This window comes from Amblyomma maculatum, chromosome 1, assembly GCF_055883805.1.
Source record: "Amblyomma maculatum isolate TAMU_Amacu chromosome 1, ASM5588380v1, whole genome shotgun sequence".
Lineage (NCBI taxonomy): Eukaryota > Metazoa > Arthropoda > Arachnida > Ixodida > Ixodidae > Amblyomma > Amblyomma maculatum.
The window spans coordinates 89,791,035-89,808,636 of NC_139344.1; the positions used below are offsets into that span (position 1 = coordinate 89,791,035).

General features: G+C 47.1%; 1 protein-coding gene and 10 non-coding genes across 11 annotated transcripts; all 11 read right to left on the reverse strand.

The window, feature by feature from the left end:
• Nucleotides 1-1,951: 1,951 nt before the first annotated feature.
• Nucleotides 1,952-2,024, reverse strand: TRNAM-CAU (transfer RNA methionine (anticodon CAU)). Its single transcript has one exon. It is a non-coding gene; the product is annotated as a tRNA-Met (tRNA).
• Nucleotides 2,025-2,105: 81 nt separating this feature from the next.
• TRNAM-CAU (transfer RNA methionine (anticodon CAU)) lies at nucleotides 2,106-2,178 on the reverse strand. Its single transcript has one exon. It is a non-coding gene; the product is annotated as a tRNA-Met (tRNA).
• Nucleotides 2,179-2,259: 81 nt separating this feature from the next.
• On the reverse strand, nucleotides 2,260-2,332 carry TRNAM-CAU (transfer RNA methionine (anticodon CAU)). Its single transcript has one exon. It is a non-coding gene; the product is annotated as a tRNA-Met (tRNA).
• A 3,713-nt stretch (nucleotides 2,333-6,045) lies between these two features.
• On the reverse strand, nucleotides 6,046-7,236 carry LOC146203124 (uncharacterized). The gene has a single exon (XM_084602730.1). It carries the CDS (start codon nucleotides 7,234-7,236, stop codon nucleotides 6,046-6,048), a length of 1,191 nt encoding a protein of 396 aa, XP_084458856.1.
• Nucleotides 7,237-7,374: 138 nt separating this feature from the next.
• TRNAM-CAU (transfer RNA methionine (anticodon CAU)) lies at nucleotides 7,375-7,447 on the reverse strand. Its single transcript has one exon. It is a non-coding gene; the product is annotated as a tRNA-Met (tRNA).
• Nucleotides 7,448-7,528: 81 nt separating this feature from the next.
• Nucleotides 7,529-7,601, reverse strand: TRNAM-CAU (transfer RNA methionine (anticodon CAU)). Its single transcript has one exon. It is a non-coding gene; the product is annotated as a tRNA-Met (tRNA).
• An 81-nt stretch (nucleotides 7,602-7,682) lies between these two features.
• Nucleotides 7,683-7,755, reverse strand: TRNAM-CAU (transfer RNA methionine (anticodon CAU)). Its single transcript has one exon. It is a non-coding gene; the product is annotated as a tRNA-Met (tRNA).
• Nucleotides 7,756-7,836: 81 nt separating this feature from the next.
• On the reverse strand, nucleotides 7,837-7,909 carry TRNAM-CAU (transfer RNA methionine (anticodon CAU)). Its single transcript has one exon. It is a non-coding gene; the product is annotated as a tRNA-Met (tRNA).
• Nucleotides 7,910-7,990: 81 nt separating this feature from the next.
• Nucleotides 7,991-8,063, reverse strand: TRNAM-CAU (transfer RNA methionine (anticodon CAU)). The gene has a single exon. It is a non-coding gene; the product is annotated as a tRNA-Met (tRNA).
• A 1,296-nt stretch (nucleotides 8,064-9,359) lies between these two features.
• Nucleotides 9,360-9,432, reverse strand: TRNAM-CAU (transfer RNA methionine (anticodon CAU)). Its single transcript has one exon. It is a non-coding gene; the product is annotated as a tRNA-Met (tRNA).
• Nucleotides 9,433-14,385: 4,953 nt separating this feature from the next.
• Nucleotides 14,386-14,458, reverse strand: TRNAM-CAU (transfer RNA methionine (anticodon CAU)). The gene has a single exon. It is a non-coding gene; the product is annotated as a tRNA-Met (tRNA).
• Nucleotides 14,459-17,602: the final 3,144 nt, after the last annotated feature.

Below are 17,602 nucleotides of genomic sequence, written 5' to 3' on the forward strand. Positions count from 1 at the left end.
TCACGTCGCCAGAATGAAGCCTTATTACAGTCGTTAAACAATTTTAGGGTCCAAACCAGAGCAGGAGACTCCGGTATAACTTGCCCCGCTTTTCTATTGCTCCCTTACGTTTGCGGCATCGGGTCGATGCCTCTTGGAAGGGGGGCAATGCCACACCGCTGCCCATCTTCTAGTGCCACCAAGTGGCCGAATGCCTTGGCGCGTGGCTGAGCGTCATCCTCGTCTCGCTCGAGTTTCGCTTGATTAAAAAGGGCCAGCTCAGTTGTGCTGCTTGCTACGTGTGTTGGTGACAATATTATCTGTTTGCTGCTCATCCTCAACCTTTGTTATCTTGTATGGCTACGATGTCTAAATCTAGTTCGCTCAACAAACGGTTCAACTGCACTTGCTTCCGTCTCGAGGCGAGCCCTCGGACGTTTAGAGTGCCCACTTTTAGCGGGTTTTTCCAATAAGCCATACTCTAAACCCAGCTAACAAACAATGACTAAAGGCTCACTGCTTCAGTCTCTCGTCGCGAGTGAGCGACAAGGACCGCAACGAGGTTTTCGATAAGGCTAACTTGCCTTTCTTAGCGCCTTCCACCCTCCACTGCTTTTCTAGTCGACGCAGTTCCCGTTCTGTAGCTGGTACCTTTTCGTTGTCTCGTGGTCTCTTCATGGAGGCGGTTGTCATATCCATCGGAGAATCAGCAACGCTGCCTTCCGAAGTGCCTTCCGCTGTTGGCTGATCCGACGACATAGCAGCCTCCGCCCCCTTTCCAGTCGTTTCTACAGCGGGTTCGCTAACTTGCGTCTTCCCTCCTCCGGTGGTGTGCTCCGGCTGTTGGACAGCAGGTCCCTCTCCGGATCCTGTAGGGGGCAGGGCTCCAGCGCTCCCCAGTTCCTCCTGGTCCATGATCAACTCGCTCCGGTCGTCTTGATGGGGCACAACACCCGTGGCCACACGGGCATACGTGCGGGCGCATCCCCCCCCCGGTCGTGCCCGAATATATGACACGAACTACATCTCGGAGTGCGGCAATCACGTCGAATGTGGCCTGTCTTCTTACATCTTAAGCATATTGGTGGCCGTCCAGGCACCACCACTAACACAAGCCCTCCGTAAAACTTTTACATGTGGGGCAAATCATCGATTGAAAGCCCCTCTTTGAGCACTATTTTTACTATCCGAGTTGTCGATTCGGACTCTTCAAAACCCGGGCTGTTCCACTGCTCATAAGTGACTTCTTTCACATCTCCAAAGTCTTCAAACGCCCTTTGCACCGCTTCACTCAAAACGTAGAAAGGCACCCAGTGCACCCTGAAAACCAACTCACGCTTGACCGAACAGTAGCGTCTCTTCACTTCCAGCGCGCCGTCTTTCAGCAGCCGTTCCTTCGCTTCCTCAGTCTTCATCTTCAGCATCCAGATATGGGACATTTGGAAGGGCCCAATGCCAGCCACGTAGGGTAGTACACCGGCCTTTTCCAACGGCTCACGAAAATCCTGTATGCGATAAGGCCGGCCGGCAAATTCACAGTGAAGGAAAACCGTTGTCTTCATTGCTTCTCCCGAAGGAAACGTAGGTAGAACCATGCGATAGCCCAGTGGTGGGCGTTGTTCGCCGCATCCTCGGCCAGACATGACCGATAACGAAGCACGCACAGAGCTTGCCATCACACGTCCGTCTCCCACGGAAGCCAGAAGTGGAATGCCCCGCCTACTGCGCTACAGAGGCGGATGTTTTGAGCTCGCAAGGGGTCAGAGTCTAGGGTGGAAACCAATTCAGCAATATTCAATGCAAAAAATTAAACCGCCTTGCCCCGGGTGAGCATCGCACTCTCGAACTTTAGATCATGAGACTGACGCGCTGCCTACTGCGCTACCGAGGCGGATGTTTTGAGCTAGCAAAGGGTCAAAGTCTAGGGTGGAAACAAATTCAGCAATATTCAATGCAAAAAATTAAACCGCCTTGCCCCGGGTGAGGATCGAACTCACGACCTTCAGATTATGAGACTGACGCGCTGCCTACTGCGCTACCGAGGCGGATGTTTTGAGCTAGCAAAGGGTCAAAGTCTAGGGTGGAAACAAATTCAGCAATATTCAATGCAAAAAATTAAACCGCCTTGCCCCGGGTGAGGATCGAACTCACGACCTTCAGATTATGAGACTGACGCGCTGCCTACTGCGCTACCGAGGCGGATGTTTTGAGCTAGCAAAGGGTCAAAGTCTAGGGTGGAAACAAATTCAGCAATATTCAATGCAAAAAATTAAACCGCCTTGCCCCGGGTGAGGATCGAACTCACGACCTTCAGATTATGAGACTGACGCGCTGCCTACTGCGCTACCGAGGTTTTTTTTTTTTTTTTTTTCTTTCTTTATTGCCTGATCTGCGGCCAATACAATACATGTTTACATATACACACAATCGTAGTTAAAAGCGCTTGCCAACCTTTGGCTAGCACATGTGTTTAAAAACGCTTCAAGTTAACAAGGTCATCTAACACCGGCAACCATTCTGGTGGGTCTGTTCTCGATTTACATATTCACGAATGTACAGTACACTTTCCATAAAGTACTCTCTGGCGGGCCTGGGGTTTAGATCTGCATGATGTACCGCCATCCGAGTGCGCCATATGCCGTGCATGCATAGTAACATTATCATATCATGCAGCACCCCTCCATCGTTTGATGTAGGGAGAAAGCGGATGCCATATGGTGTTAGCGGTAAGTCCTTTTTTAAAGTGCGTTGTAGTATGTCCCACAGAAAAACAGCATCAGAACACTCAAGAAAAATATGATCGTCTCTGGTCTTCTACAATGGAAACAGTTTACTGTCCACGGAACAAAAATACCTTTCTGCTCGAGCCATGGTTTCACTGGTAGAGTTGCAGTGTGTACTTGAAAACAGAAGCTTTTTACCGAAGGTCGAACTGGCATCCGCTTTACTCTCTTCAATACATCTTCACCTTTACCTTTTGGATACATCAAGCGATACATTGGCTGTGGCAAGCATACATCAACAACATCCTTGTACAATTGCCTTCGGGTTACGCCACCCAGGTATTTTACTGAAAAGCGTGCTTGGAGAAATTGAAAGGACCCAATAACCTCTCGAAGAAATCCGCGCACACTTGATCCCTTAACACGAGTTGAAGACACAGCAAAAGATGGCACATGATCACACAGTCGGGTTTGAATCAGTCCTTAAAAAGGCATCCCCTTGGTCTCGCACGAACAAAAACCTCGAAACCACTTGTTTCAAGAACAAGTGAGCCAAACCCAGTCCGCCCCCTTTTACTGTACGAAAAAGGTTCGTGCGGCTTGTGCGCTCCCATGTCGACCTCCATATAAATACTGCGAACACCCTATGTAGCTTTTGTATGCTCCCTCTCGATGCACACATGACTTGCAGAACATACCAAATTCTCGCTACAAGAAACAGGTTACAAACAGTTGACCTCGCGAAGATGGATAGGTCCCGCCCACCAAACTTCGCGGTTTTTTCTTTGAGCTGCTCTGCTTCCAGTTTCCAATATTCCGACGTGTCTTTATAGTGTTGTAGGGGTACACCGAGATACTTCGTTGGCGAGCGTGACCATTTCATGTTTTCAAAACGTACTCGCGTGGGACCCCATTCCCCATGCCAGATTCCTATAGATTTTTCCCAGTTAATGCTGCTTCCCGTCATCCTGCAGAACTTTGTTGCTGCGCTTACCGCGTTAGTGATACTGGTCTCATCAGTGCAGAATACAGCTATGTCGTCCGCGTATGCTAAAAGCTTAACTTCACTTGAGGAAAATCGATAACCGGTGATAGCATTGTTGGTTATAATGCTTAAACAAAAGGGCTCCAAAAACAAGGCAAATAGTAAAGGCGACAAGGGACACCCTTGCTTAACAGATGATTTTACTTGAAATGGAGTGGTTAATGCCTTATTGACTACAATCCTGGTGAACATGTTAGTATAGCATAACTTAATTCCTTCTATTAGTACCTTTCCGACGTTCACATGTTGCAAGATACTGAACAGGATTTTGTGAGCGACTTTATCGAACGCTTTCTCTAAGTCTAACTGTATCATTGCTACCCTCTCACAGTACGCTTCACAACACTCTAGGATAGTTCTAGTCACGTGGATGTTTGTTTGAATTGGACGCCCCCTGATACCACACGTTTGGTGTGTCCCTACCAACCTCTGTATTGCGCGTTGGAGTCTTTTGCCTACTATTTTCGCAAAGATCTTATAGTCTGTATTTGCAAGCGTTATCGGTCGGTATGCTCGTACTGACAACAGCGTAGTAGGATCGTCCGATTTGGGAAACAGCACCATATGACTGTGCCTAAAAGACGGAGGCAATTGCCTTATGCTGTATGCTTCTTCTATTACGTGGTGTAGGACTATAACGAACTCGTCTTTAAACGCTTTATAAAACTCGGCGCCGAACCCGTCAGGTCCCGGCGCTTTGCCTGAGTTTAATTCGTCTATTGCACACACTACTTCTGTAACGGTAATTGACGCTTCTAAACTTGCTTTCATCTCATCATCTATTTGCGGCATGAGCCTTAAGAAATGCGTTTCAAACCCTTCTTCCAGTTGTTGCTCCCGACCAAGTAATTCACAGTAATAATCCACAAAAGCGCGTTGTATCGCCTGGTTATCTCGCACAACCTTGTCCCCGAAAGTTATCGCTCTTATTTCGTTGCGCGTAGCATAACTTCTTTCGTCCGATAAGGACCGTTTTGTTGGAGCTTCACCCATGTACAGAGTTTCTGCGCGCGCACGGATTACCGCTCCCCTGTATCTATCTACGTCGATTATTTCTAATTCGCTCTTTACTTCCTTGATTTCCTTACTGAATCGGCCTGGCGACGATGCTTCGACGCTTAAATAAAAATCCAACTTAGTACGCAGTTCATTTTCTTTCTTCCTTTTGTTTTTACTCATTACACCGGCACTTTCGATCGCAATCATTTTCGCCTCTTGTTTAAACAGTTCCCATGCCTCACTGTAGCTTTCCTGCCTACGAACAAGCAAGTCGTCCATTTTTCTTTGAATTTTTTTAACAAATGATTCATCATCGAGAATCTGTACGTTGAATTTCCACAGATCCCAGTTGAATTTGGGCGGTTTTCTCGGACCCAGCATCACCATGACCAAACTGTGGTCACTGAAAGAAACGTTTTTAACACCATACTCGGTGCACACAGGTACTACTTTTGCAGATACATAAATTCGATCCAGTCTGGCGAGGCTGCCTCGCTGGTGATGGGTAAACCATTGTGATGTTGAATTCGACATAAATAACCCTACATCTTCTAGTCCGCGGTCGTCAACCAGCTCGTTCAAAAACAACGAACTCGCATCTCGAACAGGCGCCTGCCTAGTTCGGTCTTCGGATCGGCACACACAATTAAAATCACCCATCATTACGATGATCATTTCATCGGTGTTTAGGTGGCGCTCAACTGACTCGAAAAACATTTTGCGTTCACCCTCCTTATTTGGAGCGTATAAACAAATGACTCTAAACTTGTTTCTTTGCAGCATAAAGTCACACACTATTAGACGGCCACTGCCACAAGTATAAACACTTTCAATGGTTGCTTCCAAGGACTTCTTAACAAAAAGGCCACAGCCACCCGCTGTGCCAGTAGCGTGCGAAATGCACACATTATAATGTGCTCTGAAAGGTTCCACCATGCGGTTTGTTGCTTCCTCACTTTCAACTTTTGTCTCTTGAATAGCAATGACGTCGAGGTTGTTTTCCATGAAAAGCCGACTTAGTTGATATTGTCCTCTCCGAGTGGACAAGCCGCGCACATTCAGCGTGGCCACATGCAAACTTGTTTCTATGCTCACTGCCATTTTTTTCTCAAGGAGCTCCCGAACCGCATGGTGTTACCTTCGACTTTGGAGCCCCGGATCGAAATCTCATTTTCTCCCCCTTGCACAGTCTTTTGCAGCCTACAGTTCACAGACACGGCGTTTTTTAAATCGCCGCGAGAAGCTGTCCCTGCCTTAGCCATCGCTCGTTGGCGGCTCCGACACTCACTTGGCTGGGGATCACGTCGGTGGCATCACCGATGGTTTTCGCTCGGGTCTCGGCTCGGGCGGAATTTTGGGTGCCACTCTCAAAGACGGCCTTCGGTTGGGCAGAGCTTTCACTGGTGGCTCCTCGTTGGGTTCGTGTCCTTTGCCGTGTGAATCGTTGCTGCTGTCGGCGTGAAGTCGTTTCGTTGCTGTAGGCATGGTTGACATCACGGCGTCTTCTCTTTCCTGAGTTTTCCCAGGCGATGCACAAGGAGCTTCGCTCCTATTTCCACCATTCTCGTCCGCAGCGTTTTCCGCCGCAGGAGAAGCTTCCGATATACTCTTTGTTTGCACATTAACTGGTCCCTCTGTTTCAGAAGCCAGTGCGGCATCCTTGTCTGCAGTAGGTGGCACGCCCCCTCCACCAGCTGCTTCCTCTGCGTCCACTTGGTCCATGAGATGTTCTTCCTGGACTTCGTTGCCCGCTCTGATACCTGCTACATTGGCATACGACCAAGAGCACATAGCTTCTTCATGGCCGTATCGCTTGCACATGGCACAGCGAGGCACTTTACACTCCCTCTTGATGTGCCCTCGGCTATTGCATCTCAGACATAACGGCGGGCGCCCCGGTGCGACTAGTAGTGCCGTACTTCCAGAAATGCGTATTTGGTGAGGCAAGTCCTCCAGTGTCACACCGGGCTTTATCTTGAGGCCTACAGTGCGGGTAGAGGAATCTTTGTCTGCCATACCCTGAACGCGCCAGCACTCCCGAGACAGGTCAGTTACTTTGCCGTATGGGGCTAGTGCCACACGAATATCTTCGTCAGGGACGTTATGAAGCACCCAGTAGAGCTTCAGCCGCACATCCTGGTTAGCCGGGTCGATGACAAGGCACCGTTTTCCTTTCACTTGAACCTCGCTAGCTTCCAAAATTTTCCTTATCGCTTCTGGGCTGTTAAAGGTGACCGCCCACACATGGTTCATCTGGAACGCCCCCAAAGCTAGCACCTCAGGGAGCATTCCGAGACGGACCAGCGTGTCGCGAAAATCTTCCACACGAAAAGGCCTGGCTTTCAAATCGCCGTGAAGAAAGACGGTATTCAAAACGCACGCACCTGTTGGCAATTGCGGCAGCACAACTTGATAATCCTGGGCATCACCAGCAAAAAACCTGTTTCCGCGGTCCTCTCGGGCCGCTGACACCACTCCACCGGAGCTCATGATAACACGTCCGTCACGCTCGGTGGCCGGAAGTGGAATCCACTGCGCTACCGAGGCGGATGTTTTGAGCTAGCAAAGGGTCAAAGTCTAGGGTGGAAACAAATTCAGCAATATTCAATGCAAAAAATTAAACCGCCTTGCCCCGGGTGAGGATCGAACTCACGACCTTCAGAATATGAGACTGACGCGCTGCCTACTGCGCTACCGAGGCGGATGTTTTGAGCTAGCAGGGGGTCAAAGTCTAGGGTGGAAACAAATTCAGCAATATTCAATGCAACAAATTAAACCGCCTTGCCCCGGGCGAGGATCGAACTCACGACCTTCAGATTATGCGACTGACGCGCTGCCTACTGCGCTACCAAGGCGGATGTTTTGAGGTAGCAAAGGGTCAAAGTCTAGGGTGGAAACAAATTAAGCAATATTCAATGCAAAAAATTAAACCGCCTTGCCCCGGGTGAGGATCGAACTCACGACCTTCAGATTATGAGACTGACGCGCTGCCTACTGCGCTACCGAGGCGGATGTTTTGAGCTAGCAAAGGGTCAAAGTCTAGGGTGGAAACAAATTCAGCAATATTCAATGCAAAAAATTAAACCGCCTTGCCCCGCGTGAGGATCGAACTCACGACCTTCAGATTATGAGACTGAAGCGCTGCCTACTGCGCTACCGAGGCGGATGTTTTGAGCTAGCAAAGGGTCAAAGTCTAGGGTGGAAACAAATTCAGCAATATTCAATGCAAAAAATTAAACCGCCTTGCCCCGGGTGAGGATCGAACTCACGACCTTCAGATTATGAGACTGACGCGCTGCCTACTGCGCTACCGAGGCGGATGTTTTGAGCTAGCAAAGGGTCAAAGTCTAGGGTGGAAACAAATTCAGCAATATTCAATGCAAAAAATTAAACCGCCTTGCCCCGGGTGAGGATCGAACTTTTTTTTTTTCTTTATTGCATGAATTGGTACAAATACATCAGTAAAAGATCGTGGTCGCTATGCCCCTTGGCTGACAACCGTGTCTAATGGACTTTCATTACCACAAGTTCGCCCATCAGACTCAAGACCGCCTCCGCAGCGTCTTGCCGCTTCAAAATTTCTTTTAGTTTTTACTTATTCAACAAAATAATCACATACAGATCGTGCATCGACATCACAGTGTTTACAAGCCATCCTACTCCTCCAAATACTGTGAAGGCCCAATAGCATGATGAGGTCATACTGAAAATCATCATTAACAGTTGTCAAGTACGGAATTCCACGTGGCATCAATGACAGGTCTTTTTTAAGTGCTCTTTGTAACACATCCCAGTAAAACACCACATCCCAATAATCCAGGAACACGTGCTCAAATGTTTCAGGTTTTCTACATAGCAGACAGTTTGAGCCCTAAGGTACAAAAAGGCCCTTTTCTTCCATCCATGTTTTGACTGGGAGGGTTCCTGTATGCAATTTAAAAAAAAATGTTTTTACGCCCGGTGCAACAGTCATGTTTTTAACTCGCTTGAGCACGTCTTTCCCTGGGCCTTCACAGTCTAAGGTTCGGTGCAATTTAGCTGGGAACAATTGTGAAATAAGATATTTGCACAGCCGCTTAGGTGGTACCGTCGCAAAATACTCTACAGAGTACCGCACGCGCAAAAACCTGAACGACCACACCACTTCTCGCAGGAAGCGTGACACAGTGTATCCCCGAGCAGAGCATGAAGAGACTATAAACTCTGGAATTGCACTGGATAGCATGATTTGCATAAAGGTTCTCAGGAATGTATCTTTTTGGTCACGTAGGAAACAAAACCTTAAAACCATCTGCCGCACATATAGATGCATTAGAGACAACCCTCCGTCTTTAACGAGCGGAAAGAGATTATCTCTGCTAATTCGTTCTCAGTTGGACGACCAAATGAAGACCGCAAATACACGATGGAACCTTTGTATATTGATTCGAGCAAAATACAATACTTGAAGGAAATACATTATTCTTGCCACCAAAAAGGTATTGCATATAGTCGAACGGGCCACGTACTGCTGCCTACTGCGCTACCGAGGCGGATATTTTGAGCTCGTAAAGGCCCAAAGTCTAAGGTGGAAACCAATTCAGCAATATACAATGCAAAAAATTAAACCGCCTTACCCCGGGTGAGGATCGCACTCACGACCTTCAGATTATGAGACTGACGCGCTGCCTACTGCGCTACCGAGGCTTTTTTTTTTCTTTATTACCGACTTGGCAACTACAAAGAACCATGAAAAGTCGCATGGAATTAAAAACACAAGTCACTTTCTGACAGGTTTCTTGGGATATAATGGATTAAGTGACGTGAGCTTGTCCAAGACTGGCAGCCATTCCGAGAGTTCAGATTGACCTCCGAAAACAACACGCGTGTACATCACACTTTCAACAAAATACTGATGGGCTGGGTGTACGACAACATGCTCATGGCGAACATCCATTCGCCTTCTCCATATGCTGTGCATACACAAGGCCTATAATAAATCACTGGGCACTTCTCCTGGCTGGGCACATGGAAGGTAGAATATGCCAAGCGGCGTTATTGGTAAGTCCTTTTTAATAGTACGCTGTAGCACGTCCCACAAAAAACCGCATCCTGACAATCAAGGAAAATATGCTCTATGGATTCCATCTTTTTGCAAATTAAACAGTCAGCAGACAAAGGCACAAAAGGCCTTTGCTTTCCAGCCATGGCTTCACCGGAAGAGTGCCGGTATGCAATTGAAAAAAGAAATATTTAGCGGAAGATCTGATGGGCATTCTTTTCACTCTTTTCAACACGTCCCGCTCCGGACCCAAAGCATATACAGCGCGATAAAGAGGCACAGGTAAAAAGGTTTCCAATAAATCTTTGTACAGCCGTTTTCGCGTAACAGTACACATATACTCATTTGAAAATCTCTCCTTCACTATTTGGAAAGACTCGACAACTTCGCGAAGAAAAGCACTTAGAGCCACTGTCCCTGTAGACATAGTCGAAACTACATATTCCGGCAGTGAATCACGCAATCGCTCTTGGATTACCGTTTTAAGAAAAACATCGCTTTGTTCGCGCAAAAAAAAAAAAGGAACCTGGTTACTATCTGCTTTAAGTATAAATGTGACAATCCCAGTCCACCATTATGCACGCTATGAAACAGATTGCATCGACTGGTACGCTCCCATGTTGAAGCCCGCACAAACGCGGCAAATACCCTATGCAGTTTTTGAACAGAAATTCTTGACATATATAACACTTGCAGGATGTAAAAATGTTTTTGCAACTAGGAACATATTGCAAACGGTAGCTCTTGCGAACATAGAAAAGTTATGTCCTCCCCATTTGTTTGTTTGTGTTTTCACTTGCTCAACTTCACCGTCCCAACATTCCTTGCTTTCACGGTAATGCTTTAGTGGCACACTAAGGTAATTGCCTGCGTTATTGTCCATTGCATACTGGAGAACAGTTCAGGCGCATATTGCCAGTTTCCATGCCAAAATCCTAAACACTTTGCCCAACTAATTTCACTTCCACTTGCAATGCAAAAAGCAATGGCTTCTTTTACAACTTCTTGCACGCTCTCATGCTCCGTACAAAAAACCGCAATATCGTCCGCGTATGCCAAAACCCGCACTTCACTTTGAAAAAAATCTATAACCACGTATGTTTGGCCTTGTAAGCAATCTTAAACAAAAAGGCTCCAGACAAAGCGCAAACAAAGGGGAGACAGAGGACAACCCTGCCTTACTGACGACTGAACAGGTATACAATCGGTTAAATGCTTATTCACGACCAGTCTCGCTGAGCAGCACACGTAAACCATTTTCACGCCATTTGTAATCACGGAACCAGCATTGACATACTCTAAAACAGAGAACAAAATTTCATGTACCACTTTATCAAATGCTTTGTGGAGGTCTAATTGCGTCATGGCTACGTGGCCATGCATCGCGTCACAACATTCGAGAACACTCCTTGCTGCGTGTATATTAGTAAAAATGGTCCGTCCTTTTATACCGCATGTCTGATGTGGGCCTACAAGAGAAGTAATTACAGGTTGGAGTCGTCGCCCTAATACTTTCATGTAAATTTTATAGTCAACATTCGTTAGACTTATAGGATGGTCAGACGCTACAGACTGAAGCTTAACTGGGTCATCTGTTTTCGGTATTAGTAGAACGTGTGACATTCGAAAATACGGAGGAGGTACGTTCTTTTCGTAGCATTCACTAATAACTCTTTCCAGTAAAACAGCCATTTCAGTTTGAAAGGCGTTGTATATGGCAGCACCAAGACCATCTGATCCGGGTGACTTATTGGAATTTAATTCCCCGATAACGGCCTCAATTTCCTCGGAAGTAATACTTGCTTCAAGTGTCTGCGCAACTTCGTCTTCCACTCTTGGCATCAGCTACAGAAAGTCTTTTTCTGAAGCGTTCAATGCCCGGTGTTTTTAGGCTAAACAATTCCCTGTAAAATTCTACAAACGCCCGTTCAATCGTTTTTTTTTTTTCCGAGGTAACTACGCTCTGATAGCAGATTTCTTTTATCTCATTTGACACTGCGTATCTTTTTTCATCACTAAGTGCCCTTTTCGTGGGCGTCTCCCCGAGCCACAATTTTTTGCTGCGTGCCCTTATCACCGCACCGCGATAGTTCTCTTCATCTATCATCTCAAGTTTGGTTTTTATCTCTTGTATATCTTGGGCGAACAAGCCAGGCATAACGCTCTCCATACTAAGCATGTATTCAAGTGTGCTACGAAGCTGTTTTTCTTGTTCTCTTTCTTTACGTCGAAGAGTGCATGCTCGGTCAATAGCAGCTATCTTTATATCGCACTTAAACTGCTCCCATCGTTGTATAAAATTAGAGTCATTTTGTAACATATGCGTAATATAGTCTTTCACTTTAGTAATAAACTCTTCATCCACCAGCAGTTTTTCATTAAATTTCCATAGCTCCCAACTGAACTTTACCTTACTTTTCATGCCTAGAGTAATCATTATAAGGGAGTGGTCACTAAAGCTCATGGGAAGTGTTTGATATTCCGAGCACAAGGGCACGCAATCAATGGGAACATATATTCGGTCCGACCTTGCGTGACAGCTACCTTGAAAGTGCGTGAACTTTGCTTGGCCTTCATGCGTCAGTATACAGCCAGTATCTTCAAGCTCAGCCTCATTAACAATGTCAATAAGTAACTCTGCACTCTTGTCACGAAGGACACGGTCTGTTGCACTATCTTCCGGTCTACAGACACAGTTGAAGTCTCCAAGCAGGAGAACACGCCTCTCATGTATTACGAAGGATTTCATATAGTGAAAAAACTCTTCCCGCTCAAATGTTCTAGTCGGCGCATAAACACAGATCACTCTCCAGTCCAATCCAGAAAAACTGAAATCACGTATCAATAGCCGCCCACTATCACACGAGAACACAGACTGTACAGACTCTATGCAATTTCGGATGAAAATGACACATCTCTTCGATCTTCCAACCGCATGACAAACGGAAACAGGATATCTTGAACTGCTAGCACATCAATTTCATTTTCCAGCAGAAGGCGGTTCAGCTGCTGTTGTCTCCGACGCGTTGACAGCCCTCTCACATTTAGCGTGGCTACGCGCAAGCTAGTGGATAAATTGGTCGCCATCTCAAGAAATTATAAATCGCGAAACATTTCACTCACATCTCTTCTGCAGAAAGACATCATTGCGGTTGAACCGTTGCACGGGATGACCATTCTTCCGTTTTGGCGAGTCCGTCCGTCGTTCCAAGCGCTGCTCCCGATCATGGACCGGGCTTGTAACGTCTCGACCGAAAAGGGTACCCCCGCTATGGCGTAGGCAGAGGTGACACAGTTCTCCGGTCTGGAGGCACGTTCGGCCTTTGCTGGAAGGCCGACCGGCGAAGGGGGGCCGCCTTCAGTGGAGGCTGTCCGTTTCTCGCTTCTCCTTGCGTTGTTTCCTCGTTGAAACTGTCTTCGTGCACACGCTTCACAGGCAAGGTAGAAGCAGCTGGCATCTCAGCTTCAGTGTCTCCCTGTTCCTCACTGTGTTGTGTAGTCGAAGCTGGGCTTGCAGCACTGGCATTGCTGTTTTCTTTCGTGGGTGTCTCGGTCCCAGCAACATTCGACAACGGAACTATCAAATCTGATTCGCAGTGTTCATTAAGGGCAGGGGTCATCTCAGAGGACTGTTCTTTCTGTTCTGCGTCCTCAGTGATTCCACTGCTAGCTTCCTCGGCGTCCACTGCGTCCATCAAGTGCTCGCCTGCCACTTCACTCGACACAGGGCCTGCAACGTTGGCATACGTGCGCACACACTGGGACTCGTCATGGCCGTAGCGACGACACAGCCCGCAGCGCGGCACACGACACTCACGACGTATATGACCTTTCCCGCTGCACCGGAGGCAAAGCGGGGCTCTGCCTGGGACGTGGACGAGTGCGACGTCCTCGGCGACCCGAAGCTGATGCGGCAGGTCCTCAATGGCAACGCCCACTTTGAGCTTCAGCGTGACCGTTCGAGTCGTTGAAGCCTTGTCGACACACCCTTGAACTTTCCACTTGTCTCTTGATATTTCAGTAACTTTTTCAAAAGCCGCCAACGCCGCTCGCACATCATCGTCGTGCACGCCGTGAAGCAGCCAGAAAAGTTTTAACCTGATGCCTTGGTTACAGGGGTCAATGACCACGCATCGGTGCTCCTTCACTTCAAAAGCTTGAGCTTGCAAAATCTTCGCTTTCGCCTCTTCATCTTTAAACGTTACCGCCCACACGTGATTCATTTGGTATGCCCCGAGGGCAACCACTTCCGGCAGCAGTGAAAGACGAGCGAGGGAGTCTCGAAAGTGCTCCACCAGGTACGGCCTGGCTTTTATGTCGCCGTGCAAAAAAACAGTATGCAAAGCACTCGAACCTGTATGCAGATGCGGTAGAACCAGTTCATAATCCTTGGCAGAACTTCCCGTACTCCTGATACCACGGGCCAGCTGGACCGCTGAATCCGCTCCTTGGGAGCCCATGATAAACACGTCCGTCACGCTCGGTGGGCGGAAGTGGAATCCTCTGGCTACCGAGGCGGATGTTTTGAGCTTGCAAAGGGTCAAAGTCTAGGGTGGAAACCAATTCAGCAATATTCAATGCAAAAAAGTAAACCGCCTTGCCCCGGGTGAGGATCGAACTCACGACCTTCAGATTATGAGACTGACGCGCTGCCTACTGCGCTACCGAGGCGGATGTTTTGAGCTTGCAAAGGGTCAAAGTCTAGGCTGGAAACCAATTCAGCAATATTCAATGCAAAAAATGAAACCGCCTTTTCCCTGGTGAGGATCGAACTCACGACCTTCAGTTGATGAGACTGACGGACTGCCTACTGCACTACCGAGGCTTTTTTTTCTTCTACATTTTCTGTTAACAGTTATATTTACAGTGGGGCAAAGTCAAAGTATAATGCCACGAAGCGCTCTCTCAAATGTAAGTGTTCATAAAGTTTCAAAAACGCTTTAGATTAGCTAGTTCACTCAAAACTGGCATCCATTCAGGTTTCCCACTTTGGGGATTATGGATGGCGGTAAGGTTGTTGATACTTTCAATGAAATACTCCCTCGCTGAGCGAGCATCCACATCCGCGTGTCTTATAGCCATTCTCGTTTTACATACACTGTGAAGGCAAAGCAACATGAATAGATAATATGGCACACCTCCTTGATTGTGGACCGGCAGGATCCGTATACCATAGGGTGTAATTGGCAAGTCCTTTTTTAAAGTCCTCTGCAAGATATCCCAGAGAAAGTAGTCAAGAAAAATATGGCCAATGGTTTCCTGCTTATGGCAATTTTTTTTTTATTTCGGAGGGTCGATTTTGTTTTCGTTATTGCAAGGAAAAACTACCGTAAAAAAAAAAAGAACAAACTCCACTTCCTTAAACGTTTCCATGTCTAAAATTACCGGCTGCTTAATAAGAGCCCGCCATATCCTTAGCTATCCTTAGCCACCATCATCGAAACATCAATATTCTGGGAGGCAAACACATGCATCTAGATAGGGCATCCAGTTTGGAGGTTCTTCACGTGCGGCATGTATATACTCCTCACCAAAGCACACTGCTCCCGAAACACGGATTTGGACGATCTTGGTGGCTCGGCCTGCCTGTACATCATGTGGCTTTACCAAGGACTGAGCAGTCCCATCAACACAAATAGATCACAAGGCACGACAGTAATTTTGTCAAGAGGTAAAACTCTAATAGTATATGGTTTAATTTCAATGTCCTTTTTAAGACTTCTTTGTAGTATGTCCCAAAAGAACATAGCATCACGGCACAGAATAAAGCAATGATCAATTGTCTCAGGCACGTTACATAGACGGCAATTCACCGTCCACTGGCAAAAACATCTCCTTATCTTGAAGAAATGTCTTGACAGGCAACGTCGCTGAGTGCAGTTTGAAAAAGAATGTTTTTGCAGCTGCTTGAATGCACATTTGCCTAACACGCTTTAGAACCGTGGTGTCCAAAAACCCCTGATAAGGCTGCCAATACAATGGTGCAGGGAACAAAGACTCAGTGAGAACCTAGGTCATCTGCTTTCTCGAGAGGCTATACAGGTAATCTACAGAGAAACGCACAGTGAGAAAATTGAAAGTGTCAGCAACCTTCTTAAGGAATCTCCATAAAGGCCCCTCACGAGCCTGCCCAGTCGCTGCGAATAAATAAGGCAAATGAGGACTAAGATGCCTAATGAGCACAGCTACAAGAAACGAGTGGTTTGCCGATTTGAAAAAAAGAAAAAAATAGAAAGCACGTTATTGCACGAACAAGGCCCACTCCACCAAACTCTAAGGGAAGGAACAAGTTGTCACGCCGCATGGGCTCCCATTGAGAGCGCCACACAAATGTTGCAAATATTTTGTGTATAACTTAATTGCGCCTTTCTCCTCGCACAATGCAGGACTTGAAGGACATACGCAAGCTTTGCAAACAAAAATATGTTGCAGACTTGTGCCCTAGTAAACACTGAGAGTTCCCTACCCCCCAAGCCTGTGTTTGTCGTCGCATAGGTACGATTTATGAATGCCAGTAGGCTGCGCCGTTGCGAACTTGGTGCAGCGCAACCCCTAGGTACTTAAGAGGACTACAGTCCCAGCATATGCCTCCAAACTTGCTTGGCCTAGTGCCCCAATGACCCAACTAAAAGCCTTTGGATTTATCTAGTATAATAGCCGCGCCTGATACGTCGCAGAACTGTTCAGTCAAGTGTAAAGCCTCAAGTACACTCTTTTTGTCAGAACAAAAGAGAGATATCGTCCGCGTAGGCTAAAACCTTAACTTCACATTCAGCCAGAGAGAAACCACGGATGGCTTGCATTGTTAATTATACTGAGACAGAGGGGTTTCATATATAAGGCAAACAGTGGAGACAGTGGACATCCTTGACGAACAGATGATTCCAGTATTATTCGTTTCGTTAGCTCCTGATTACCAATTAGTTTGCATACTAGTTCATATAGCACAGCCTTATGCCTTTGAGTAAAACGTCACCAATGTTTGCATGCTCCAAGACCGCGAACAAGAAATCGTGCCAAACTTTATCAAACGCATTCGCCAGGTCAATTTGAATCAGAGCTACTTGGCCCGTCTCATCTTGGGTTTCCTGCCTCCCACTTTCTAATCAGGCCACACAATATTAATTCCCAAAAACAAAGGTATTAATCGGTTGAAAACTGTTGAATGATATCGTACAATAGTCCTCTGTAATTTTCATCACGAAATGTTTGCCAAGGTTCTTTGTTGTCGTCTGCAGCTGGTCATTATGAACTTGATAGGTTCGCATCAGGTATGTGGTATCAGAGGACGCAGTATTCAAAGATATACAGTCCAACCCACTTATAACAGCCGCAGATATAACAAACGCGCGCTTAGTACGAACGAGGGCGGTGCTACCGTCAAAATATATATTGGGGTAATGGCACAGTGTCTCACACAGAACGAACTGTTGTGGCCTCAACACTCGGTTAGAGCGAACGCGAAGCTGTCGGGCCCCCGTAGTTGACCGAGCCGGCGGTGTTTTGGGTGGTTTCGCTCGACTGCGAACTCGCAGCAGGCGAATTTCGCGCCCTTTGTGTTCCCCTGACACAACGCGAACACAGAGCGCACAAAGCGTCCCCCGGCGCTCCATTGCGGGTAAAATAAAGCAAAAAAAGAAAAAGCGCGCGTCGAAAAATGAAAACGAAAAAGCGCGCGCGCTCGGTGACGAAAGAGAAAGTGGCGCCGCTCGCGTCGCTGTGATGCATCCACGTGATCTGCGTCGGCCAATCCGGAAAGTCAGGCGCCTGCTCTACCGGCTCAAACTGGTTCTCTATTTGTTGCTCCGTTGCCAC

Coding starts and splice junctions, on each gene's coding strand:
- LOC146203124 (XM_084602730.1), bottom strand. CDS start 7,236: ATGAGCTCCGGTGGAGTGGTGTCAGCGGCCCGAGAGGACCGCGGAAAC.